Genomic DNA, 27,023 nt, shown 5'->3' with positions numbered 1-27,023 from the left:
CATACGCAGGTATAGATCGGATTTTTCTTTTCAGTACTAAATCCTATTACTCCTGGCTGTTCTCTTATCTCTCTTATCGTAATCCTCGCATTGTTAAATCTGCGAATCCTTCAAACTTACAGGATGCTGTACGAGAAAAGGGCTCGCGAGCTATGCAATAGCCTGGTCTACGGAAGGTCTCGAGTAAACTTGAAGCACGAAAAGTGCCAAATTGACACGACATTAAACGGAAATACGACGGTAGAAAGAGGATATCGAATTTCGATTGTCGTTCGTGCAATTATTGGAGTCCATCGAAATTTAATTCTCGAATTGGCCTTCTATTAGGAAAATGTCAATATTGCGATTAAGATTATCTCTATAAAATATTTAACACCCGCAAAATTTCACGGACGATTTAACCGGATATCGATAGTGCAAATATTATCCTATTACAAAATTCACAAGGAATCTATATTAGTATTTAAAACGGATTTGCTTAAAATTAAAATCGCTTCGAAATATTCTTAATTAGTCGAGTAAGCATATAAAATTAGACATAAATTAATTTCTTAACAATTATTTTTCTAGTAGCGTAACTGTAGAAGAAAATTAGACAAAAAGCGATTAATTTCACAAATTGACTGAATCTTTTTTAACTTTCTCAGGCGGATTTCATTGGAGTTAAATTAAAAGTTCACTATACAATAAAAATTCAATTGCAAATTTTTTGCATTCATTTGCATCTGATTAAAATTATTTCCAAACAATTTCCAATTCTACTTTAAAACGATTTATTTTATCTCCTCGATATGTATAATTCTGTAATCATATATTAATACAATGTATATACCATTATACCAATATATTCTCTATAATTGTTTTCGTAAAGCCAATACATAACTTGTTTTGTACCAAATGTAGCGATAAAGCGAAAACACAATATTTCAATAAAATGATGCATTAAGGGAACCTGTCAGATTGCAAAAGCTGACAGGGTGAAAGGCTTAAAGTCCTGAAGCGAGGGAAAGACAAACAACGGAAGCGGCGAGTAAATTGAACACGAAAAGCTCTTCTCGGACTTCTCTCGTAATTAGCTTATTACCGCTGATAACGTCGGAGTTTTCTTCGGATAGGTCACGTCTTAATAATGCAGCGGCAGACAAGTAAGGATGGATGCGAGCGTCATACCGATCAAAACAGCGAAACTCACTTGGCCGTGTTTCGCATAACTTTCGCAAAACTCGTCCGAGATACGCGGCACGTCCGTTGCTTTCGCGAGCTCTCGCAAAAGGTCCGCGGCTCGAGCTCGACATCTCCCGCGAGATTGCCCCGAACAATCTGCGGTAAGTCCTTCGTCGTATTCCCCCCCCCCCCCGCCGCGAATAAAAATATCGATATGAGGCGCGATCAAATTTGAAAGATAGCCAACTCGAAAGAAGGTATTGAATTTAAATTAAGTTAAATTAATTAACTTATCGTTGAGGGACAATCGCAAAATCAAATAAGTTTAAATGAACTAACTGACTAAATTGACTAACTGTCGAAATTATATTCGATTAAATGTAAAATATCTCGATATGGCAAAACAAGTTTGAATTTGGAATGATTTAAGCGCGAATTCTCGCTCTGCAAATATTTCGCGGAAAATGAAGGTTGAAAAAATGCAGAAATGTTGCGCAATCAATCTTTTTTTTTATTTGCGTAACGTAATAAGAATAATATAAAGCGCGAGAATAATATAAAGCGAAAGAGAAATTTTACCAAAATAAACTCTAATTACCTGGCACCAAGTTAATTAAATAAAATTAATTGAATAGTAAGAAAACAAATCTTTCTGATTATTATAATCGACATATATATAACTATTTTGTGCAATTGACAGTTTCAATTTTCCATAATAGAACACGAAGAATTTTTTTCATAAATTAAACTTTGCAACGTGCAAAATACGATGACAAATATTGCGCGACATTAATAAAAGTAAAGGAGCTTGTTAATTTTTGTTTTATAAGATTTGCGAAGAACAGGCTCCTAGTCGTAGAGATCTCTCCGCTCTCTTAGTGCATGCTTTAAGATAAATTCACAAAAAGTGTGTCGCGTAATCATCTCTATTTTCGCCGTTTCCAATTATCGATCCATTCATAATCGATGACGTCTCGCCAGTAGGTTACTACCGCGATCGTGTTTCGAAGGTTAATGTGACGAAGTACAACTCGCCTACTTGTAGTCTTGCAGACGAATGACAGCACGACCTCTCATACAACACGGCAGCGGCAACGCTGTCCGCCGCAAAAACAAGTATCGAAACCACCTTGTGTCGGTCCGTTATTACTTTAAAATATTTAATGCTTTACACAAAAAATTCACGCCGAATATATTATATTTCATATCGATTTCGACGAAAAAGAAAAGCTTCCCTCGACGCAACTATTAAACTTTTCGAACTGACGACGCAATGAATAAACTTATTGTTCTATGATAGGTAAGAGTTGCCGAATGCGCACCGGTTGCCTAACTTAAATCGTCATCAATATTTTATATTTATTACTTAATATAAGCAACATTTAGTAACAAAAATATGAAATAAATGCGAAATTAGTAGTATAGACAGAAATTTGACAGGTTACATCTTGTTTTGTGTGCTAACAACATTTAAAAAATTCAGATACAATTTATGTTAATTTTTTATCAATTTATGTAGCTGATAACAATGTAATAATGAAATTTTATTATAAATTTTTATATTTTTATAAAAGAAGGTTTATTTTAGAATATTTTACATTCTTTGTACATACATATTTATAATTATTATAAAGATTAAATCAATATTATTATAAAATCTTTTAAATTTCCTAAATACCATTATAAAGTTTCCTATATCGTGCCGATACGATCTAGGAACTCGTGCTGTATATTCATGTGCACGCATCTCTAAATTACGTGGCATAATTTAGATTATGTTAGCACGACAGTGACGTCCCTACTTTCTCATTATTGTTATTATTAATTATTAAATACTTATCCTTCTTTTGATAAATTATTAATAAAATAAGTATTAATTAATGATTCCTCTATCATTAATCTTGTATTTTTAATTATTTTCACTCATAAATTCGATACTTTCAAGGAGGTAGATGTAGAAGACTCACAGGTACGATTTAGGCGACCAATTGCCTAAATCGTACCTCTTAACCCTTAAACTACACACTACCTATTTGAGACATAAACTACACCCTGGGTCATTTTGACCCAGCGCTACTTTGCGTAATTACCACAAACAGGGGATCGATTCTTTTTGGCTGAAATTAAAAGGGTGCATTCTTGCAACACTCAAAATGAATGTGAGATTGTTTGTGAAGGGTTATTAATAAAACTTTATGGTTCAAAAATTCAAAATATGGTTTATAAACCAAAAAATTGCTATTTTTTACGAAATATTCAATAACTTTCTAAATTTTCAATATTTTTACGTGAAAATTTAACTGCATACTCTCTGGATTATATACTTTAAGGTAAAAATACGCGCGAAAGCTAACATTTCAAAAAAGGTATTTATTTGGAAAACCGAAAGCAATATAAATCGATAGCACATTCGCTTCAAGATTCGTTAATGAACGATTCGTTTTCGATGGATAGGGCATGGAAACAATTCGAACTATAGTAAATAGACAAAACAATGTTAAAAAATATTAATCATATTATTATATAAAACCCGACTGTTTGTCTGTCCGTCCGTCTGTCCGTCTGTCTGTCCGCGAACTACTCATTCGTTAGTGGACCAAAGCCCTAAGATTGTACGACATCTATGTATAATTCAATGTTATTATTGATAAACAACTGATTAAAAAAATTTCAGAGCATATTTAAACGTTTACTTACACTTTAATTGTTCGAAAGAAGCTCAAAAAAACTAAAAAAAGAATCACAAAAAATCACCCCCAAAATGCGTAAACTACACACTGGGTCAAAATGACCCGTGATTTTCGGAACGTTTGACGCGGACGGCAGCCAGACACAGCCTGCTGACTTACAACGACTGTACCGCTATCTAGAGAGAGGTTAAAACTACCAAGATATGGCGCGACAGATCCCGATTTCAGCGTTTCAATGGTAGATAATGCAACACAATTTTTTTACTGGGTCATTTTGACCCAGTGTGTAGTTTAAGGGTTAATTGTAGCGCAAATAGACTTATAACAAAAAAGATTAAACATATAATAATAGATGCCTGAAACATTAAGCTACAATTTTCAACGTTTATTTGCGTACAAATCGTTACCGAATGGGAAATATAATAAAAAATAACTTTAGTACGCATTCGGCAATTCTCCCCTACGTTACATCCATCTACAGTATTCACAATTGCATTACCTCTTATTAAGATGGAAGACAACTCACCGACTCGACGCGCAGCAGCGAAGTTGCAACCGCATCATGGCTACGTTGAAATCTGCAACATAAAAAGCGTATACGGCGCTCGAAATAAAAAATATTTTAAGAAATACTTATTAGATTTTTCATTTGTTTCTCTTTTTTAAATAGAGTGCGTATTAGATGTAAAACAAGGATAGACTGACGCAGTATTGTTAATTAGGCCAGACATTTTAGACAAAAATATGGCTTTTGTGCAAAAAAATTAGAAACTACTTTTTTTTAATCGCTTTATTTCGTTGTTTTAAATAACATATTAAAAATCGAGAACGATATCGGCAGGGCTAAAAAAGTTATTCAAGGTCACAGGTCACAAAAATCAGTTATTTGCGAAAATCTCGTTTTGTATGACTGGGAGGTCAATTAAGGTGGTTACAAAAAAGAAAGATCATGAAATTCTCTACAAAAATGGTTTTATTCATTTTTCACGTACGATAAACCGTTTGCGAAATACAAAGTGACGAATGTGTACGTCGAGCATTGTATCCATTTCCGTACCACCTTTGAGGTAAGATACAAAGCGCGTAAAGGTAACTTTACACTAAAATGTCGATAACAGAGATTCGCGTATTAAAAGAGATAACGAAGACGTGCTAAAATTAATTGAGTGGTTCAAACATCACAATACATAGCCGTTTCCGGCTATGAAACAAATAATGTCCTTGGCAACTGAAATTATCGGTAATGATGAAATAAACTGTCATAATGCACGTAATATTGGTCTCCAATCATTGAATAATATAATTGGATAAAAGTTCGATAATATTAAATTGAAACGATCTAACAAGGTTCTCCCACTTTTATCTGTGAATAGTTCTGTGAAAGTCCATGATTGCAAAGTTGCCATAGATCCATTATTACTCTTCCAGAGAATCAGTGTAAATGAAAAATTCAGTGAACATCTTAGTGACTATTTACATTATGAATTGAGTCCAGATCCTACCTCACTCTTTGACAATTCCGGTATGCGTAAAACAAAAAAATCTGTACTGTATCAATGCCTTCAAACTGTGGATGTTGAGATATTTCCTGACACCTTTACATTTGTCATTGATGGCGGATTTCTCCTTCACCGAGTTATCTGGCAGCAACATGATACATTTCTCTGTGTTATTAACAGATATGTTACTTATATACAACAACATTTCGGAGCTAACGTGATTGTTGTATTTGATGGGTATAACGACAATAATAAGAACGTCAAGGCAATGGAACAGTCACGAAGAACCGCCGCAATTTCTGGATCTCTCGAAGTTCTTTTCGATGAACATATGCAAGTGCCAATTTCTCAAGAAAAGTTCCTATCAAACCGCTCTAATAAAAAAAAAATTGATTTCAATGCTCATGGACACATTCAAAAACGTCAACATCGCAACAAAACAAGCTCGTGATGATGCAGATGTGTTAATTATTGAAACAGCAATGGAAGAATCAATCGTTAACACTATATACTGTCGTAGTAGGCGAGGACATTGATCTTTTGGTTCTTCTCATAAGGCATAGTCATTCACAGCAACAATTATTTTTCATGAAACCAGGCAAGGGAAAGGTCAAGACGCAATTTTAATTCTTCAAGCTTTGACAAATATCCTCATTGTAAGCAACATATTTTATTGCTACATGCAATAACCGGATGTGATACCACTTCTGCTCTATTTAAGGAGGTTGAAGCAGTTTGGTCAACTCTAGATTTTAGTTTGTAAAAAATATATATGATAGTATAGGATCTACCGCATGTGTGAGAATTATTTCAGATTTATTGACCATCCAGAAGCTGAGATATTAATTTCCAAAAATGCGTCGTTTTACATGGGGTTAGATGGAGAAAGCGTTGACGGCGATGATTGATCCCAATTTTCTTTAATATCTAGTCTATATAAACGCTCAAAAAACGTGCCTACGCGAACAGTAAATTAATGCGAACATTTAGAACGCAAGAAAACACGTATTCACCATCTAATAACAAATATATTACAAGTTAAAGCGATCGAAATTAGACTGAAATAGCAGTTGATAGTTCGCGAGTAGGTAGATGTGGCAACGCAGCATCGCCCGCGTTTTGGCTGTACCCGAATCCTGTCGGTATGTGCACATTTTTGTGGTTCTCTTCCGTGCTATGTCCACGATTTTTTGATTCTCTTTGGAAATAAAACCAAAAAATCATGAATCTAACGGAAGAAAACCAAAAAATTGTGAACATAACATAAAAGAGAACCCTAAAATCGTTGACATTACTACAAAATAGTAGACACAGCACGGAAAAGAACCAAAAACGTGCACATACTGACAGGATTTGGGTATAGCCAAAACGCGGGCACCTAACCTCTTATCCAGAATGACAGAAAATTCACCGGCATGTTTACGTTTAGCAACTGCCGTTACGTGGCTCAACACAGAGGCGAGTACTGCTACCAACCCCATAAAAGTGAAACGTTGCCAAGTTTCAATCGTATTTAATATAATCGACGGAAAGTTATTAAAAAATCGATAGCTTATATAATTGTCAAGGGAGCTACCAGTAAGAATCATTATTTCATTCTATCAACGGCAAAACATATATTCATGCCATTTTTATATTGAAATAATTAGCAATACTACAAGTTTTCAAGTTGGCATTGGCAAAAAAGTGTTTCGTTTTTAGCTAATTAAAATATAAAAATGCATAATATGATACTTTTACTATACGTTTTATGCAATAGCAGCGTATGGAGAATAAAATGATACCCAATACAGATTTTTTAATGACCTAATAAAAAACTTTTTTCTAAACCGTCAATTGACTCAACTGGATCGCTTCAACCTCCTTAATAAAGGAAAACAATAAAAATCTTTGAAAATAGTCCTGATTTATATTAAGCTGCAGAAGTTTTTCAACAAGAAAATTGCTCTCAACAACTTATATTTGAGAATGGAGTACGGATAATTTTGGCGATGTATGGAGCTCCTAAGTCGGAAACATCTCTTGATAACTATCGGTACTTGAGTTTTGCAAAATCGACTACGTTCAATACTGCTGTAAAATTACAATCGCTTCCACCTACAACTGCAGCAGCTCAACAACACCTGTACCGTGTATATTACCAGGTCCAAACATGGCTGGGAAAAGATATAGATCCACAACAGTGGGGCTGGATCTTAAATAACAATATTTTGGAGCCCGTTACAACGTTGTTACCACCTGCGCCGGACAGTATTCTTAATATTGTAAGAATAAAGGCCAACAAGCAGTCGAGCATAGACGTGGATGTCAAATTAAAGTTCGTTTATTAAACATAAGTATGTGTAGAACGGGACGTTTCGACCGCACAGGGTCTTCTTCAGCCGATACAAATTAAAAAATTACATAAAGTCGCGCAATAATCAGTAAACCCGTAAACGGTAAAAGGAAACAAATTCGATGGAAATAACAAAGTCATCCGGAGTCACATCTTACATGAAAGCATTCTAATGGTAAAATATAAAATTGTATATATGTATATAGATTTCTGTAGAGTCAATTGTGCAATGTAAAACTGTATATACGTAAATTCGCAAGTCAGTAGTCCGAGGTAAATCCATGATTATTCTTCGTTGATTGGCGAAAACGAACCAAGTCAGTTGTTAAAAGGCGTTTAATCTTAAGTCCAACAACGGTGTGGTCAAGTTTAAACTACGTTAAATTGCAGAATTATGTCGTGGCCCGATGTTTTGCGCTCTCACGGTCAATGTTTTCTCCTTTCTGTCTCAAATACTAATGGACTAAGGGCCATCGTTTCCGACCGGCATACTTGTGACCCGCTTCTCACTTCGTTTTCTACCGACACGTGTGTGACTGCGATATTCTCGTTTCTGTTCCGAGATGTGCGACTCTCCGTATCCACACCGTCTTGCTACGACTTTTTAATTAATGTATATATTGTATTTTTGACTGCTGCAGAACTTGAGGTGAGCTCTCTATTTTCGTGGAAATGTCCACCATAATCGTGTGCTCGTTTATCACGACATCTCTCCAGGAAGGGAGTTTGCTACCTCGAGCCCTGCAGAAATAATTTCCTGTTTGTGCTAATAAAGCTGAAGATGGCTCAAAGGAAAAGCCGAAACGTTCTTTACTTGTAAATACACGTTTTAATTTTTATTGCGCACCACGTTCCGCGTTTGACTCGCATCGCCGTTTGTATAGACGACATTTTCACGAGTCTAGATATATTATTTATTATTTTAATATGTTATTTAAATCAACGAAATAAAGCGATTAAAAAAAAATAGTTTCTAATTTTTTTGCGCAGAAAACCTAAAATGACTGGACTATAATGGCGCGCTCGCCGAACGCAAGCATAATAGTATTTCGCCCCTTGACTGTCACATCATTTTCCTCGAGTGATCCTAAAATACTAATAGCAAAAGATTCTCGAAAATTAATGAAAGTTCATATAGAGGAGTTTTTAATGGTGCTGATGACAAATTTCAAGTCAAATTTAAACCATTTTTTGTCGTAAAACTTTTTAAACATTTTTTAAAATATGACTTCAAAATCATGTTCAGCACGCCCAAAAACTCTTAAATGTACCTTTGTCATTAATTCATTGTAAAACTTTAATATAACAAAATATCTTATGACGAGAATATTCGAAAATTTTCATTATTCTGATAATATATTTTTTCTGAGGCAACATTTTGCAAATCAGACTCAAAACTCGTGTTCAGCACACTCAAAAACCTTAGTTACACTTTGCTTGAGTAATAAAATCACTTAGCAGCTCCATAACAAAATATCTCATGACGAGAAAATGCATTTTCGCGGCACTGAACGCAAAGTCGAAAATATAACGAGAATTCTCGTCAGCGGCAGCCAAAGGGTTAATAAAATAATTGTATAATTCACAAAAGACGCTTCTTCATGTACAAACTAATAACGTTTTACAAACAAAAGTCTTCCTCATCACTTCTTATGTGAATCGTTCGAACAAACGATGTCCGAGTAACCGATTAAGCCCACGAGGAACAAATAGGACGTAAGCAATAATTTACTTACCACGCGGTTGCTCCGCCGTCGCCCGACGCCTCCCAGGCCTCCTCCACCTTTTCCTGCTCTTCAACGACTTTCTTCGCCGCTGCACCTCCGTGCACCCACACAACGCTCGCTCACTCGCGGAAAAGACGGTTTATTAAATTAAGGTCACGCGGCACTTTACACGGCGCTCCCGATGTTGACCGTACGCGACGCGCACTTTGTTATAACGGAAAAACATCGCGGAAAAAGGTTACGTGCGTCCTGCTCGAGACATTTACCGAGTTAGCCGCGACAAGCAAAGGAAGGTTGGAGGGAGTTTGAAAATTGCGCGGCTAACTTCACGCGCCACTCGCCGCGACGGCGTTATTGCCCAGCGCCTTCGGGCACTTAAGAACTGGCGACCGAGATATATATATGTGTACATATACGGATAGATTTCTCACACTATAACTCGAATTTTAGGACGATTATCTCGTTTTACGAGTATGTGAGAAAATACACGATTTAATATTTAGGACAAATATCACGTAATATCCGAAAACGTGATCGTCACCTCGTCGAATAGCTGCTCGCGCAATAGATATTCCCAACGGAATAATCGTCGATGCACAAACGCCAAATCAGCGTTACGCAATTGATGGGTGTAGTGCGGACTGCGGAATCAGTTCTGGCTGCACTTATTGATTGACATCGTAACGCCAATCGGCTCAAAATCGATCCGCTTCGATCCCCTTGGCATTTCGTATAGTCGCGAATTACGAGAGTCACAATCTACTTCAACTTCACGCGATACTATGCGAGTCGAATTGACGGCCAAGACGCGGCGGGTCGTTCAAAAATGTGCGACGCTTTTTCCCCCGGTCTCGCAATCCGGTGGAGGGCTATCGAGGATTGGCGGCACGCTTAACTAATTCCGACACCAAAGTTGGGCGCCAGGTGCAACGGATTGCACCACCGTACACTATAATCTCTAACGCGATATTCCCGGCAATAATTCCGGGCGTAGGGCTCTTTCAGGGAGTTCGGAGAGAGGCGTCACACAATTAATCACACTCACAGGAAAATAAATAATAATAACAAAATATATATTTAGTCAGGCAGTATCAGGGTGTATAATCGATCTGAGTCTCGCATTACCGCAACAAGGTAGGCTAGGCGGACGCACGAATGCCGCAGACGCCATAAATGCACGCCGTAATGTCGACTATGAAACACCGTAGACTAATGCACGCGAAGTTCTCAACGCAACGGATAAACGCAGACGGACACACGAAAGCTTAACAGAAATAACGACGATTCAGGTATCGCGGTACCTGGCTGCAACACAATAAACTTACGCCACGAGGCCGACGAACCGCTCGCCTCACCTTCGGCAGCTCCTCCAACGCACACCCGGGCCACTTCGATTCCGCGCGACGCAAAAGTATGGGCGATCTCGCCGAGTCGACCACGCTGGCCGGCGATTGCCCCCGAACACGAAATAAGGACACGTATCGCGGACGATCCCGCGGCTTGCCACGCGAATCCCGAATTCTCTAGCAAGTACGGAGATTCCGCGGCCCCGCGTCGATCCCGTCGATCTTTCCGTCCCGCCAAACACAATATTCGCCGTCCTCGAGGGCCCGGACACGTTACTCAAATACGAGGGCGAGTGCCCTTCAAATTACATGACCACTCGCGGCTCGCCGTTACCCGTACAACTCGCTCCCGTTATCGCCACGCAAGACCTCACTCTCATTCTCACTCTCGTTAATATGGCCAAGACGCGACACGATGAGGAGCTTAAATATGGCCAAAACGCGACACGATTACGAATAAACTTTATCCCAACGAAACGCGGCACGATTACGAACATAAACTCTATCACAATGAAACGCGACACTGTCACGAATAACGCGGTACGATTACTTACATCAATTAGACGAGACGCTACATAAACGCGACACGATTACTTCGATTCACACATCTCCACGCCACGCGACTGTCGGCCGTGGCGGTGCTCGCGGGGAGGGCACAAATGGTCTCTACGCATTAGAGAGCTCACTCTCGGCAAGGCCCTGGCACATTTTCCACACGACGCTACTTTAAGGCGAGCGCAAGGTATCGCACGCTCTAACTCGGTACACAGGTATCCTGCGTAGCTCCGGTAACCAACGTGTGCCACGGGCCGATGCCTCGAGCGAACCCTCTTCTCTTAACGCGGGGACGCCAGAGTGGTGACCTTACAATGCGTCGTCCCTTCGATAGTCCGGGCAGCTTGAAATCCGGGAGATCCTCTAGGCTCGCTAGCCGGCACGACAGTCTCGGAAACGATAGCCTGCCGGGATCGCGCCGGTTCCCCGCGCCTGCGCTGTGCGTGTCGCTCGACCGGATTGCCGATCCTAGCGCTTCCTGCGCCTAGGCCGCACGTGCGCCGCTCCTTCCGGGGGCGCCACTCCAACTCCAGGGCGCTCTCGTCGGCGCCTCAGCCTCTCGCGCGCCTCCCTTTCCGGCGGCGCCGCTGCAATCACCTCCGATTCGGCGCGGGCTTTTCGATTCAACCGGCGGTCCGGGCTGCGATGATCGAGTCGGCGTTCGGGGTCAGGCTGGCCGGGCCTCGGCCCCGTCCACCGGCATCCCCTCGGGGTAACGGCCCCAGGGCTGTTCCTTTCCCTGGGCCGCTCCTCGGCACCCTCGTCCGACTGGCATTTCAATCGGGGGTGACCCGGGGTCTTCCAGATCGTTATACTGCCGTGGTTGCGACCGAGTGCGGGGTGTATTCCGGCCGGCGACGCTCACGCATTTGCGGGGAGGTCCGGGCGACCCGACTTCTCGCCATGTCCCCTGGCCGTCTCCGTAATCTTCTGCCCTTCCTCGTTGCGGCCCCCGGCCGTTACAGATGAAGTCCGATCACCACCGGCAATCCCTTAAAACTTAATATTTAATTAGACCAATTAATATACGCAACCGCCCCCCCCTCTCGCTCTAACGAGGAGGCATCCCCGAATTCCCCTCGGCCGAGCCCGTCCGGGAAGGAGACGCGACTTGTCACGTCACAAATGTACAACTAAAATTATATATATATGTTATTGTTTTCACGTTCTTATGCCTTGAGAACATAAATCCCGCGAGATATGCTGTTATCTTTAGCATTATCAATAAACGAACAGCAATTATCTTCTCGTATTGTATCTTTCTTTACGACATATTACCATGCGCTCTAATAATCGAAAACAAGCGAATTGCATTTAAATTAATAATTAAAAGTTCAAAGAACAACGCGAGAATCAATTTCAAATAGCGATAAAGAAATAACTGTCTAATAGTTCAAAATAAAATTGTATATATGGGACATTCCATGTCAACCGGAACACCGCCACGCCCAAAATTTGTGAGGGTTTAAAAATTTTTTCCTGGGTGCAAAATTTATGTAAACATATTAGCTTTCAAATACCGAGTGCGCATTTAAAAAAATTCAACATGGCGGACTTAGCACTTCGATATTAATGAATTTTTATCTCTAAAAGGATGCGTTATATCGAAAAATCGCAAAAAGGCATTTATACTTCAAATTTGACGCAAAATATGACCATATTTTTTCAATTACAAATTGTAAGTTTCGATTTTTCGTCCGCCATATATGGGTCCGCCATTTTGAATTTTTTTAAATCCAATATACCTAACGTAAAGTACACGAATGAACACACAATTTAGATGCAAAACAAAATTTTACTCTGTAGTTTTATAATTTTTTATTATGTGACTCTCTTTATTCTAGGCGCCATACTAAGTCCGCCATTTTGAATTTTTTCAAATGCGCACTTGGTATTCGAAAGCTAATATGTTTACGTAAATTTTGCACCCAGGAAAAAATTTTTAAACCCTCACAAATTTTGGGCGTGGCGGTGTTCCGGTTGACATGGAATGTCCCATATCCCAAGTAGCAAAAATGACGTCACTAAGACGTTAATGACTGCATCCAGAAGCACGATCACTCATTGAGCGCTCACAGGTATAGCCGCTCAGTGAGCATTTTTGATGTACTGGATATATGCTCACAACAGTTCACTATACGCATTTATGTGACGTATAAGTTATAGATATTTATTTACATTTATAATAGACATCTACGTCTCTATATAAAGATCTACGTAAATATTAATTTCTATCTTTACTATCTGCCACCTGTAAAAATATACAAATGCTTTATCTAAATAATGTTTAACTACTTAATATGTTAATTTTTTGATTATTTGCAAAAAAGAATAACTTTATTTTCCAACTAAAAGATAAAAATTAACAACAACACAAGAATTATTTTAGTTACTAACCTTTAGGGATATTAAATTGGCGCGACGATTGGAGGGGAGCGTAAAGTAAGCGGAGTGAGCGATAGAAAACTACGCTCACGAAAGTGGCGAGCGCTCACCGTGAGCAGCTCAGAAAGCGTTTGTATCCAGTAGATAGATCTAGGGGATATACTGAGCGCTCAATAAGCGCTCAGTGAGCGGTCGTGCTTCTGGATGCAGCCATTAAGACGTCATTTGACGTCACTTTGCTATCTGGGATATATATTGTTTTCATGTTTTTCTTGGAACACAAATCCCGTGAGATATATAATTATTTTTAGCATTATCAATAAAGGATCAGCAATTATCTGTCACTCGTGTTATACCTTTATTTATGACTTGCGTATTACCATGCGCAATAATTGAAAACGAGCGAATTGCGTTAAAATGAATACAAAATTTCAGAGAACAACGCGAGAATCAATTTCAAATAACGATGAAGAAGTGACTGTCGCCCGTAACAAAATAATAATTTATAATTCCAATCCTCTTGCTTCGATACAAGTTTTAAATAGACGAGTCACGCGAAATATATTATGCCAAGTATAGTAGCATTATTATAGACACGCTGGCAAGTCATCAAATAGCAAAAGTCGACCAACGACTAATTACTTCGTCCTGTGAATTATTTGGTGCTCCGCCACAATCGCGTTTCGAAAAAAAAAACATATGACGGCGCACCGCTGCCCACTCGAGTGTCGCCGCGTGCTTCTTATATTTATGGCACTAGGCCACGAATGGCGCCCATAAAGGGGTGATTCCGTTTCACGCATGATGCATTATGTAGGCTAATCGACTGTTTTTCGCGACTGCAATCAGAATACTTTCCACGTGAATATAACGAATATTATTTTATTCAACTCTACGTCCTTGTTCTCGAGGTCGATCGTTACAATACGGGTGTGAGCATGTATCGTTCCACGACGCCAGCGAGACTCTGCCCGGCACACGTTCCCCCGCTCGTCATCCTGAGTATATTGGCGGGAACGCTGATTGGTCGAAACTCGAGCCCGACCTTTGGTTACGGCGCATCGGTAGTGACGTCATCTCAGCAACCCGGCGGAAGGCCCGTATTCGCCGCGGGCCCTTGAAATATCGCTTACATTCGGCCCTTCCTGTCAAGGATGCCTGTCCCTAGGCATCAGGGAGTTCTTCGTTGGATTGCAGGCTGGCCGAAGTTGTAAAGGTGCCTTTTCATGCTGACGCTCGACGCTCATTTTCAGCGGCAAGAAGGTCGCATGACCACAATTGACGCCGGCGTCAATTGAAATTCATGAAAAGGAAAACAGCGTCAAAATTTCGGCGTCTTTGCGCTGCTTTGGCTTTGACGCTTGAAGTTGGAAAAATCCAACTTCTCTTTCTTGACGCTGGCATCATAGTGATGTCACGTGACGTCGCTCAACGCTGTTTTTCAGCGTCCCATGAATTGGCACCTTAAGAATCCTAGAAGTATATTGATTGTTCCATGGCGTAAAGCCGCGCTAGTGTCGCGATGCATGTAGGTGGCGCGCGGTCGCCGGTCTATCCGGTTGATATGCGGAGGGCGCATCGGGCGCTTGGTACCTAGAGAGTAACTAGGGATCGTGTGGCGCGAGCCGCGCTTCTAACGGTCGCCGTGCATGTCCGTACAAGTCCGTGCAAGAGCAGTCTCGAATAGTCCTCAGAAGAGCCAAGTCGCAATTACGTTCGTTCCCGCAAATACCTTTGTACCAGTTATCAAATATACATATACCAAGAGTCATCTCTCAATTAATTCGACCATCCTTACAGTTCCTTGGAAAGCAAACCGAATTAACTAGGTGTCCTTGGTCTGGAAATTCTTAGGGTTGATACCTCACTTCCACTAATTGGCACAACAATAGTCCAATTTAAGCTTTACGAAGGCCATAACTAATTATCCGGCCATTATCATCATCTGTAAATAATAATCATTAACAGTTACTGTGTCGTATTGCGGTCGTGTTATGTCTCATTCCTACAACCCTTTGACTACACCTGCTCAACAACCACAATCTGTACATAGCCGGTTACTTCTTATAATTTCCAATGGCCCAGCTCGTTGTACTGTTACATCAATATATAATTTCCAACTGCCAGCTCATTGTACTGTTACATCAATATATAATTTCCAACGGCTCAGCTCGTGTACTGTTACATCAATAATTTCCAACGGCCTAGCGCGCTGTACTGTTACATCAATATATAATTTCCAACGGCCTAGCGCGCTGTACTGTTACATCAATATATAATTTCCAACGGCCCAGCACGCTGTACTGTTACATCAATAATGGCACCCAGGCCTACAACAACTTTGTAATTTCCAACGGCCTGGCGCCTTGTACTATTACATCAACAATGGCACCCAGTACCAACAATACTTTGTAATTTCCAACGGCCTGACGCCTTGTACTATTACATCAATAATGGCACCCAGTACCAACAATACTTTGTAATTTCCAACGGCCTGACGCCTTGTACTATTACATCAACAATGGCACCCAGTACCAACAATACTTTGTAATTTCCAACGGCCTGACGCCTTGTACTATTACATCAACAATGGCACCCAGTACCAACAAATCCAGCACCATGGACTAGAACAGCTAACTTCATTAATGTCAGCTGTAATCGCTAGCTCACCTTGTATCGTAATCCAGGGCTTCAAATTATCGGCGGCTGCAACCGTCCGACCTCTCTTTCGACCTTCCCTCAAATCCTCAACCTCGTACCGATCGTTGATCAGGACCTTGTGAATCCGGAATGGTCTCTTGAACTTTGGGTGCAGTTTCCTGCTACTCCCGGTGGCAGGGTCACTCGTGATTCGTACCAGGACCAGGTCGCCCTTTTTATACAGTTTGGCATCTCGGCGCGTCTTGTCCGTACCGCACCTTCTGCTCCTGCTGCTTCAGGTCGATGTGCATTTTCATGTCATCACGCAATTCCGCCAAGTCCAATCGATGTACGACATCCTGGATTTCCGTTAGAAAACGGGCCTCCGCCATGCCCCTCGTCTCACAACCAATGAGAGCCTTCATCGGGCTAGTGTTAATGCCCTTATTATGCATCGTGTTCAGCGCACTCTGGATTGGCTTCACTACCAAATCCCAATCAGCTGGGTCCTGTCCTGCCGTGGTGGCAGCCAGTGCCTGTACAATAGTCTTATTGTACCTCTCGCATTGCCCATTGGCCCTTGGAGTGGCTACCGCGTTTAACACATGTTTCACGCCATATGTACTGCAGAACGTCCGGAATGACTGGGACGTGAATGCGGTCCCCCGATCGCTGATTATCCTGGAAGGAACTCCAAATAGATAAAACAGATTAGTCAAAATTTTTACAACGTATTGCGTCTTCTGACTCTTTACTGCCTCGATGACAGTGAACTTCGTGAATGCATCCACTATTACCAACAGGAATTTGTGATGTCTCCGACTAGTTTCGAATGGACCCACATGATCAAAATGTAACGTGTGAAAAGGTATTGGTATCTTTTCAATAATGTTTAGTTTGCACTGCTTTTTGCCGGCAGGCTGTTTATAATAGGCACAATTTAGACAAGCCTTGACGTACTTCGCTACGAACCGTCTCATACCGGCGAATCAATAGTTCCTTTGGATACGCTCCAACGTCTTCTCGGCCCCCATGTGGCCAGCATCATCGTGGCACAGCCTGCAAACCTGCATACGTGCCATTGTGGTACCACCCACGCTTTACCGCAATCTCCCAGACATCGGTACAGCTTGCCATCCTGCAGCACGTATTCGTCGAAGTAATGCTTAGCTTCGCCTATTGGTTTTCCCTCCATCAATATAGTTCGAATGCGTGCCAGTTGCTCGTCCTGCAGCTGAGCAGCCAGTATCCAGTCACCTTCGGTAATGTCGACTTGCATGACTTCCAGCGTCAATGGCATCGGATTTCGGCTGAGTGCATCAGCATGCGCCATCCTCGTTCCAGCACGGTACTCAATCTCAAAGGTGTATTCTTGCACCTCCAACCACCATCTGGCTATCCTCGGCAACAGATCTCGCTTCGCGAATGTCGCCCGCATTACAATCGGTTACAACTTTGAATTGTACCCCCAGTACATACACCCTAAAATATCGCAACGCCAATACGACCGCCATCGTTTCCAGCTCATACGAACGGTAATGACGCTGGTCCGCCGTTGTCTGTCTACTGAAGTAGGCTATCGCCACCATCTTATCATCAACTAATTATAACAGGACTGCGCCCACACCGATGGCGCTCGCATCAGTGTGTACTTCTGTCGGCTTATCTGGATCGAAAATTGTTAACACCGGTCGCGTGGTCAATTTTCCTTTAATCGCATCGAACGCTTCCTTCTGTTCTTTCGCCCATACCCATGGTTCGTTCTTTCTCGTCAGTCTCGTTAACGGTTCCGCCATTGTCGCAAAACTAGCAATGAACCGCCTGAAATAACTCGCCAGTCCTATGAACTGTCGTACCTGTTTGACGCATCGAGGTGCTTCCATGCATAGCACCGCCTCAATTTTCCGACGTCCAGGTCGAACTCCTCGACTATTAATCTCTCTACCTAAATATTCTATAGAATTCGCAAAGAACGAACATTTCTTTAACTTAAGAGTTAAGGGGATGCTGGAGCCGTAGCCGAACTCGATCGGCGTCGGTAAAGAAGACCGGCGAACTATATCTGTCCTTGTATAGACAAAGATATAGACAAGGATAGCACGCTACATTGCACGCACACATACGCACGATGCACGTCGACATTATACTTTTATATTACGCTTCCAAATCTTGATTTGGAGGGTTTATCGATGTTTTTCTTGTTGTGCAATTCGGGGGAACTTGTTTTCGCGTTCGTACCAATGGTATATCTCTTATATGAAATACATCTTGTGACGAGCTGACAGCTCGCCGCAACTCGAGACGCCATATTGGGATAAAAGTAGGATAAGGAAATCTGTACTTTCGTAATTTTTTCTCGTTTTCTATATAAAATCAGAGTTCCCCCGAATCATTAATGTATGTACTGCAATTCTGGAGAAGGATTTTTAATTCTGTCAAATTAATACGACGCTACGTGCCGACAAAAAATGCCGGTAAAACGGACGGCTTCAGCATCCCCTTAAGTGATGAGCTCGGAATACTTCCAGTACTCGGCGCAACCGACTCATACCCTCTTCTTTTGGATGGTATAATTACATCATCCAAGTACGGAAATGCTACTTCGTCTTTCAATACTTTATCCATCAATTCCTGAAAAGCTCCGGGCGCATTCGTTGGACCAAATGGCATCCGCAACCACTCATAGTGACCATATCTGGTGTTTTTTCGATTGAGTCGTCCGCCATCAGTACCTGGTAGTATCCCGACGCTAAATCCAATCCCGTGAAATAACAACTACCGCCCAATTGATCTATTCGATCTTCGATCCGCTGCATAGGGTACGGCTTTTTAATCGTAATTGCATTCAATTTCCGAAAGTCAATGCACAACGATATTCTCCATTGCCCTTCTTCACGAGCACGACCGGACTTGCGTATGGTGAATTTGATTCCCGAATTATGTTGTTTGCTAACAGTTCGTCAACTATTTTTCTCAATATTTGTTTCTCAAATTCAGCTAGCCGATACAGACGATAGACTACAGGTACATCCGATGTACATTGTATACTAAACGAGATAGTATTCGTCTTACCTAAATCCTTCATTGAGGATGACACGCAATCCTCGAATTCTCGAATTAAATCGACACATTGTCGTCGCGCCGCTTCGCCAATGGGGTCCACGCGTATCGAACCTTCCATTGCCACATCTAGGAAGCTCACACCGACGATATTTTCCGGCGACTGATTTATTTCAGGCAATTGTTTAAATAACAATTCCTTTCCGCGTTTGATCGTTACTACGTGTTCCTGTTCCAGAAAATCGCGACCGACAATAATATCATACGTCAGACAATCGTTCGGTACAACGATTGCGCTGACATACGCTTTCGCATCCATTATTTTAATTTCGCATTGAACCGACCGATCGCTGGTCGCGGTTTGTCCCGCGAAACCTCGCAATACAATATTAGGCCTCGTTACAGCAGGCATTTTATATTTCTCTACAATCGCACTACGCACCAGGGTACAACCGCTCCCTGAGTCGATCAGTCCGTTTATATGATGTCCGTTAATCGTCAATTCCGTTCGTACAAATTCGATTCCGGTCTGTTTTCATCCACGATATTTACACGTTTTTCCTGCGGGCACTTGTCAACAAGATGCCCCCATCATTTACACTTTTCGCATTTCACTCGCGGTTCGCTACATTCTCTCGCGAAGTGACCTTCTTTTCCGCAATTAAAACATTCCCGCGGCTTAGCATGCACATTCTCAACGGCCTTATCTGTTGATTTCGGATCGTCCTTATCAACATCCTTATCAACGTCGCGCCACTTACTCGATCGTCGCTGTCTCGAATATCGATCCTTCCGATCGCTTCCTTTTTTCCCTGTCGGCGTGACTTTATCGCTTTTTGGCGGTAACTCACTGAGGGCTGTCATATACGCGTATAATTCGTTTGCGTCGTTAATCTGCGCGGAACGTACCGCTCTCGAAACATTTGCATCCGTTATTCCCCCAATTACCGCGTCGATCATATATTTGTCCGGTATTTTAATATCTAAACTACGTAATTTGCGCAATTTTTGGAAGCAGTAATCTCCCAGCGTCTGACCGGGAAGAGACTCGTAATTCGCTTCCTTGAACAACTTTTGAAACGGAATAGACTTACGAAATTGTTGCGTTAACTCTTTTTTCGTGTTTCGCCACGTGACGGCCAGTCGCGGCCGGGCGTCATACCATTGCCTGGCATGCCCCTTCAATCGGCTCGGTATAAGCCTCATGACCGATCGATCATCTCAATCGTATTGTTCCGCCAAGTCGTCCACATGCTCGATCCATTTTTCTATCGTAAGCTCATCCTTTGCTGGATCGAACGTCGGGATCATCGCCTCGTCTCCTCGCTGGATGCACGAACCGTACGCCCCTGTGACCGACGATCTAACCTCTCCACGACTCCACAAGGCGCTCGAGCCTCACTACTCGCTCGTCGGTATCGTTGCTTCCGTCATCTCTTGACGAATTCACAGAGGACGAACGACGCCTCTTATTTCCTCGCGCTTCGTCTTTCGAGTCACAACTCGAATTCCTTCTTCGCACCCCATTTTCCGAATCGCGACGCGACTTCCTTCCTCGCGCTTCGCCTTCTGAGTCACGACGCGAATTCCTTCCTCGCGCCTCTTTTCCCGACTCACAACGCGAATTCCTTCCTCGCGCCCCTTTTTCCGACTCGCGATGCGACTTATGGCGGCCCATTGTTCTACAGCCCGATTTCGTCAGGATTCCCGAACTTCTACTTCGGCACGTGTGTGAATCCCGCTTCTGATGATATGTAGGCTAATCGACTGTTTTTCGCGACTGCAATCAGAATACTTTCCACGTGAATATAACGAATATTATTTTATTCAACTCTACGTCCTTGTTCTCGAGGTCGATCGTTACAATACGGGTGTGAGCATGTATCGTTCCACGACGCCAGCGAGGGCAGCGAGACTCTGCCCGGCACACGTTCCCCCGCTTGTCATCCTGAGTATATTGGCGGGAGCGCTGATTGGTCGAAGCTCGAGCCCGACCATTGGTTACAGCGCATCGGTAGTGACGTCATCTCAGCAACCCGGCGGAAGGCCCGTATTCGCCGCGGGCCCTTGAAATATCGCTTACAATTACGTGCATTATGCATGAAACGAAATGCACCCAAAGTCAGCTGTCTGAGGCCGCGAACAGCGCTCTCAATGTCGCACGACCAATCAGATCGCGAGGTTGTTGCCATGAATCCCCCTTCCCCTCGACAGATGAAGGAATTATAAATGAATGAATTCATGGAAATATAGATAGCTAAAAGAAGACAAGCAAGTTTTGGAGTAGGGCAATATATAATGGAATATACAAGCGATATTAACATAATTAATAAATTTAGACCCGACTTAACTGAATATAACTGACAATCATAAATTACATGGTTAATATCTTGCATATAGGATCGCCACCAATAGGCCAGTCATATTAGACTAATTTAGAGGGTTAACCTTCCAATTATAATCTTCCCAGGTTACAACCACCATGAATCGCTTTGATTTGAGGTGCTATAAGTGGGATTTATTTTGCTTCGCAAAATTAACGCGCAATAAAAACTTATTAACAATATTATCAACAAAAAACGCGATTTCTTTTATTTTTTCTCAAATATCTCGAAAACTAAGCAAGATAGGGTAACTAACTATACGTACCTTTTTTGTAGAGCGTAAAATTATCTACAATAATGATCTGAACAACATTTATCGTCAAGTCAGTCGTTTAGCTTGCACGCGCCGTCAAAGTCCGAGACTCGGATCCCGAAAACCCTCGATTTCATCGTTCTTTTTTATGTTGCGCCGGTGACTTTTTTCCGTCATTTAAAATGGAATTAAAAATCCCCCAAAAATCACACATCATCTAAGAACTACAAAGAATACCTTTTATGATGTAACCGATTTTTTAAATCCTTTTTCTTTAGTTTGTAGCTATGTAGGCAAAAAATTTTGATTTTTTGGAATAGTCTTAGTTTTTCGCTGTTTTCAGGCCTTAGAATTTATTTGAGACGAAGTTGACATTATCGACATCGAGGAAGTTCGTCCGTCACTCCAGCATTCCCTTAAGAACATATGTCTTCCAATACACTTTTAGCATCTGAGAAGATAACCATCTTATCGTATTCGAATTTTAGGATCAGAATCAAAGTCTGAAGGATGGCCCAAGCTTCCGCAGAAAATTTAGTTATCTCCGAAGGCAATTTGTGCATTATGCGAATTTTCAACTTAGGGGAGAAAATACCTGCCCCGACAGGTTCTCCCGGGTCGCCCTTGGAACCGTCGCGTCGCGCGTCGGTAATGTCGTCGTGCGAGCCAGTGGCAGCGAGCCGACCTTGTGTAAACACAACATCACTGTACGCGGCAAAAACAAGTGGCCAAGGCCGCGCGCCACCCAACTCATCGCCGCTTCGAAAAATTTTATATTTTGTAAAAAATAAATTCCGGACACACGCTATTCGAATTTCGTATTAAATTCGGTGAACAAACTAATGTTCCGGAATTTCCCCCTCGTTCAGTTATAATTCGTCAACATTTACCCGGAATAACAATTTATTTCACTCTATCAAAATTCAGTCTAGTTCAAATTGTTAGAAATGAGATTGAGTAATGTAACACTTTTTTGCTGTAATTATCGGTATTAATAATCTTGTCAATGTGATTAATAATCGTCAGTATTGATTGTTATATTGTACATACATATCGGATGTGTGTATATAAGAAATGTAACAGACAGAATGATTTGAACAGCAAAAGTTAATATCATCTATATAAAAGCTAATGTGAAATCAATAACAGGTGATCACTGTTCTAATTCTGCGCGGTATTATTAGCCATCTTCAATCGCATATAATTCGAAAACGCGGCCGACATTAGACATTAGGATCAATTAAAATAATAAATAATAAAAAATTCTATAATACATTATTAAAGTACCGGCGGTTGTGTGTGAGGTATTCTGTATCGATATGGAATTACACTATTAAATATCAAAGAACGAAATTTAAACCAATAATACCTTGAGTTAAATAATATTTTGTTATTTTTAACTACCATATGTATGTCGAAATTTATTATTTTAACATAAAACAGTATTCTTTTAACTCCATTGGTTTTTAGTTCAATTATGTAACGACATAGTGTGATAGGAGCAGTAATATGACCTAATAAGAATGATTAAAAATGACTCAAATTGAGTATAAAGGCCGGTTTTCACACGCAATGATTAGTGGCGCCAACTGACTGGCATTCATTGGCGCCAGAACCGACTAGCAAACTCACAAGTATTTACACAGTGATTGGCGTATAATATGGAAAATATTTAACATTTATTAAACACACAGTAAATGACAACAAGCATATAACCTCCAAATTTGAGGTTATATGCTTTGGCCAATAACCGCCAGTAAACGCCACATTACTAGCGCCAGTTTGTATCAAGTGTTTACACTTGCATTTTTACTGGCGTTAGTCGACTGGCGCGGCCTGGCGCCACCAATCATTGCGTGTGAAAACCGGCCTTAATTTAACACTACGAATTTAACAGTGTACATACAATAAATATATAATATATGTATGTACACACATTTACTTTCATTAATATTCATGTAATAAATTTTTTTACTACCACGCTTTCATAAAATTTAATTCATAGAAATTATTTTTAATTTCACAGAAACCTGTCAATCGCGCAAAAAACTATATCAATTACTATGATTTCTTGAATTTCGAGATTTCTGATGTTTAACTAAACTATATTCTCTAAAAGTCGAAAAGTGAAATGCAAGTATAATGAAAAGTGAAAACCGAGCTTGTGGACTTCGAATGATTCACCACTCTAAGAAAGAGTAAAATTGCGCTCCATAAATTGGAATGAAATCGCACACCATTTGAGTAAAAAGGGCACTCTTTTTAAGTAGATTAGTGTTTATAGAAGTGAATTATGTCACTCTACTTTGAGTGGAAAATTTCACTCTGTTAGAATCATTTATCAGTCGATTTTTAGTGAATCGTCATTCACTGTAGCTTTAGAGTGAGGTCATATTACTAGAGCAGTCGCTCTAAAAATTTGAGTGAAGAATTCATTCTTACCTTATGAGTGCCCGCATTTACTCAAATTAGAGCGACAATTTCTCTCTTTTAGAGTGACTATCGCAATCACTCTAATATATTAGTAGTGAAACCACTCTATGAAATTTACAGAGTAGATTTTTTGCTTAATTATAATTGGAATTCAGTTTCGTACAACCTCATTAATTCTTATTTTCACTGCAATGAACGAATACATCGTATTGCAAATGAAATGCATATAATAATATACGACGGTTACAATAACATGAATCATAAGTAGATCCTTTCTTTGGAAATATAAGCGACGTACATACATACGCGTGCAAATCTCCGGGGACGCCTGACGATTTTGCAAGCAGCCGGAATCATGGCGGAGTATACCAGCGACTGCATTAATAACACAGCGAAATATTAGATCGTCGTATACACGGTGGATAATCCGGCGGCGTATACATGAATATGCAGTTTCTGGGGGTTGCACGACGGGCACGAGACGGTAATTTCGTTCGACACGCGGAGTTGTGTTAATCCCTCGCTCCTTCGTACATTAACCGCCTGTCGTTTCACCTGCAGGATCTGTGCTTTCGGTACTTTCATCCCTCCCACGGGGAACAGAAACAGAATGCGAACGCGACACCCCACGCGACATTTGCACGACACTGTCGTGAAATTTAAATAATCTCTGTCAAAGATAAGCTTACCAGTTAAAGGTTAATCATTGTCTCGTGTTCTTAAGAAAAACCTTTGACTCTCTAAGCGATTTTCGCTCGTTTAAACCTTCCCAGCGTTTCTAAAAACTAATCTTATCAAAATATTTTGGGAATAAATTAAATCCCAATCTTAATTGAATCTCAATTTCATTTCGAATAAGCGGCTATCTTTATGAGATTAGATCGTTAACTAGTTTTAAAACATATCAGAAAATGATCTTTATCACGATCGAATCTATTGTTAAAACTTAATTGTTGTTAATGAGTTAAACGGTTAATCTAAAATCAATAAAATTCTTATTATAAAACTCAATTTCTATTTTGTAAAATATTTAGATCAAAATAGGAACAACTGCAAAAAAGATTGCAGAGCGAGTATATTTATTACTCATTAATTACGTGCATAAAATGTTTAGCAAGTAACCTTTGGCGTAGAAGTTTTACAGCCGGAAGTTGCTCGACAAACTAAAGTTTTTGTGTGACCACGTCCACTAGACGTAAAACGTTTATTAACGAAGAGTGGGCGTATCAATTATGGCCTTTGGCAGCTTGCAAAAATGAATATTTAAAAAAAAAACTCGCTGGTAGCATCCGTTGAGACTCGAATAACAGCTCTACGAAGATTAATTATTAAACAAAATTTAAAGGTCGCAAAAAAGGAATGAAATCACTGCAACATCGATCTCGAGGGCTTTCTATTTGCGATAATATTACTATTTCCACATATCGCCTGGCAGACGAGAGAAACTGAAAATTTAATATCGAATGGCCCCGAATTGCCTGGAATGCAATCTAGCGAAGATTAAAGGAAAATTGCCGCGCCCTTTACGAAGTTTACTTAATATACTATATACGCATGTAAATTGCTAGTCTATCATTATAATACATGTCAGCAGACCCCATGTATCGATGTCATTTTATCGATTGCTAAGAAGCCAAGGGTAGTAAAGGTAATTTCAACTCGTCCGATCAATAATAATTCAATTTTTACATTCTAATGCTTAATTTATAATATTCAGAATACAATAAAAAATCTAATGTTAAAATGCTCGCGATGAGCAAAATTAATAATTTACACACACACACACACACACACACACACACACACACACACACACACACACACACACACACACACACACACACACACACACACACATAAAAAATGTATATTTTTCTACGATGAGTTCAATATATTAAAAATTCAATTGTTCTATTAATTCCGTACGGCAATGTATGATGTTAAAATCCGCTTAATACAAAAAAATATTCAGCGATACTGTTACGCATAAATAAAATACCTACCGCGCGGACGAATGTCGAGATAATTGAAATTTATCTGCCGGCGAGCCAAGATTCCGCTAATTGAGCCAGGATTTAATTAGCCGCGTTCCGAGCGAGAGTACGCGGGCAAGACTCATTCGCCGTTTTGTTTCGCAGGATACTTCCCGCTGCCGTCGGTTTATTGCCTCGCCTGGATTTGCCTCGACGTGCTATTCTGCACCGCCAGCATAATGCATCTGTGCACCATAAGCGTGGACCGTTATCTAAGTCTGCGCTATCCGATGAAATTCGGGCGCAACAAGACAAAGAAGAGGGTGACGCTGAAGATCACCTTCGTCTGGATCCTGAGCATCGCGATCAGCCTACCTCTAAGCCTGATGTATTCGAAGGTAAGCCGTCGCACTTTCGCCACACAATCGCATTTTCGATTTCCATCCGCGATGATTAGGTATTATTTTGTAAATCAGAATCCTTTAGTTTTCTTCTTTTTACTTTTCCTCGTCTTTTCGTCTTTCTTTACTCTCTAAAAGTCGAAGAGTAAAATATCACTCAAAACGAGTGAAATGCAAG

The 27,023-nt window shown here is 40.8% G+C and overlaps 1 protein-coding gene across 9 annotated transcripts in view; it reads left to right on the top strand.

Annotated features, from left to right (window-relative positions):
* The window catches only part of 5-ht2b (5-hydroxytryptamine receptor 2B), a 67,916-nt gene that overhangs the window by 18,147 nt on the left and 22,746 nt on the right, over nt 1–27,023 (top strand). For all 9 annotated transcript variants that reach the window (XM_071792500.1, XM_071792501.1, XM_071792503.1 and 6 more), the window contains one exon: nt 26,610–26,842. In XM_071792500.1, the coding sequence (XP_071648601.1) occupies nt 26,610–26,842 (233 nt within the window). The remainder of the gene's footprint in view (nt 1–26,609; nt 26,843–27,023) is intronic.

The sequence above is a fragment of the Temnothorax longispinosus genome, chromosome 11 (assembly GCF_030848805.1).
Source record: "Temnothorax longispinosus isolate EJ_2023e chromosome 11, Tlon_JGU_v1, whole genome shotgun sequence".
In the NCBI taxonomy this organism is placed as follows: domain Eukaryota; kingdom Metazoa; phylum Arthropoda; class Insecta; order Hymenoptera; family Formicidae; genus Temnothorax; species Temnothorax longispinosus.
Note: the sequence above shows the minus strand (reverse complement) of the source record. Positions and strands in the feature narration are given on the sequence as shown.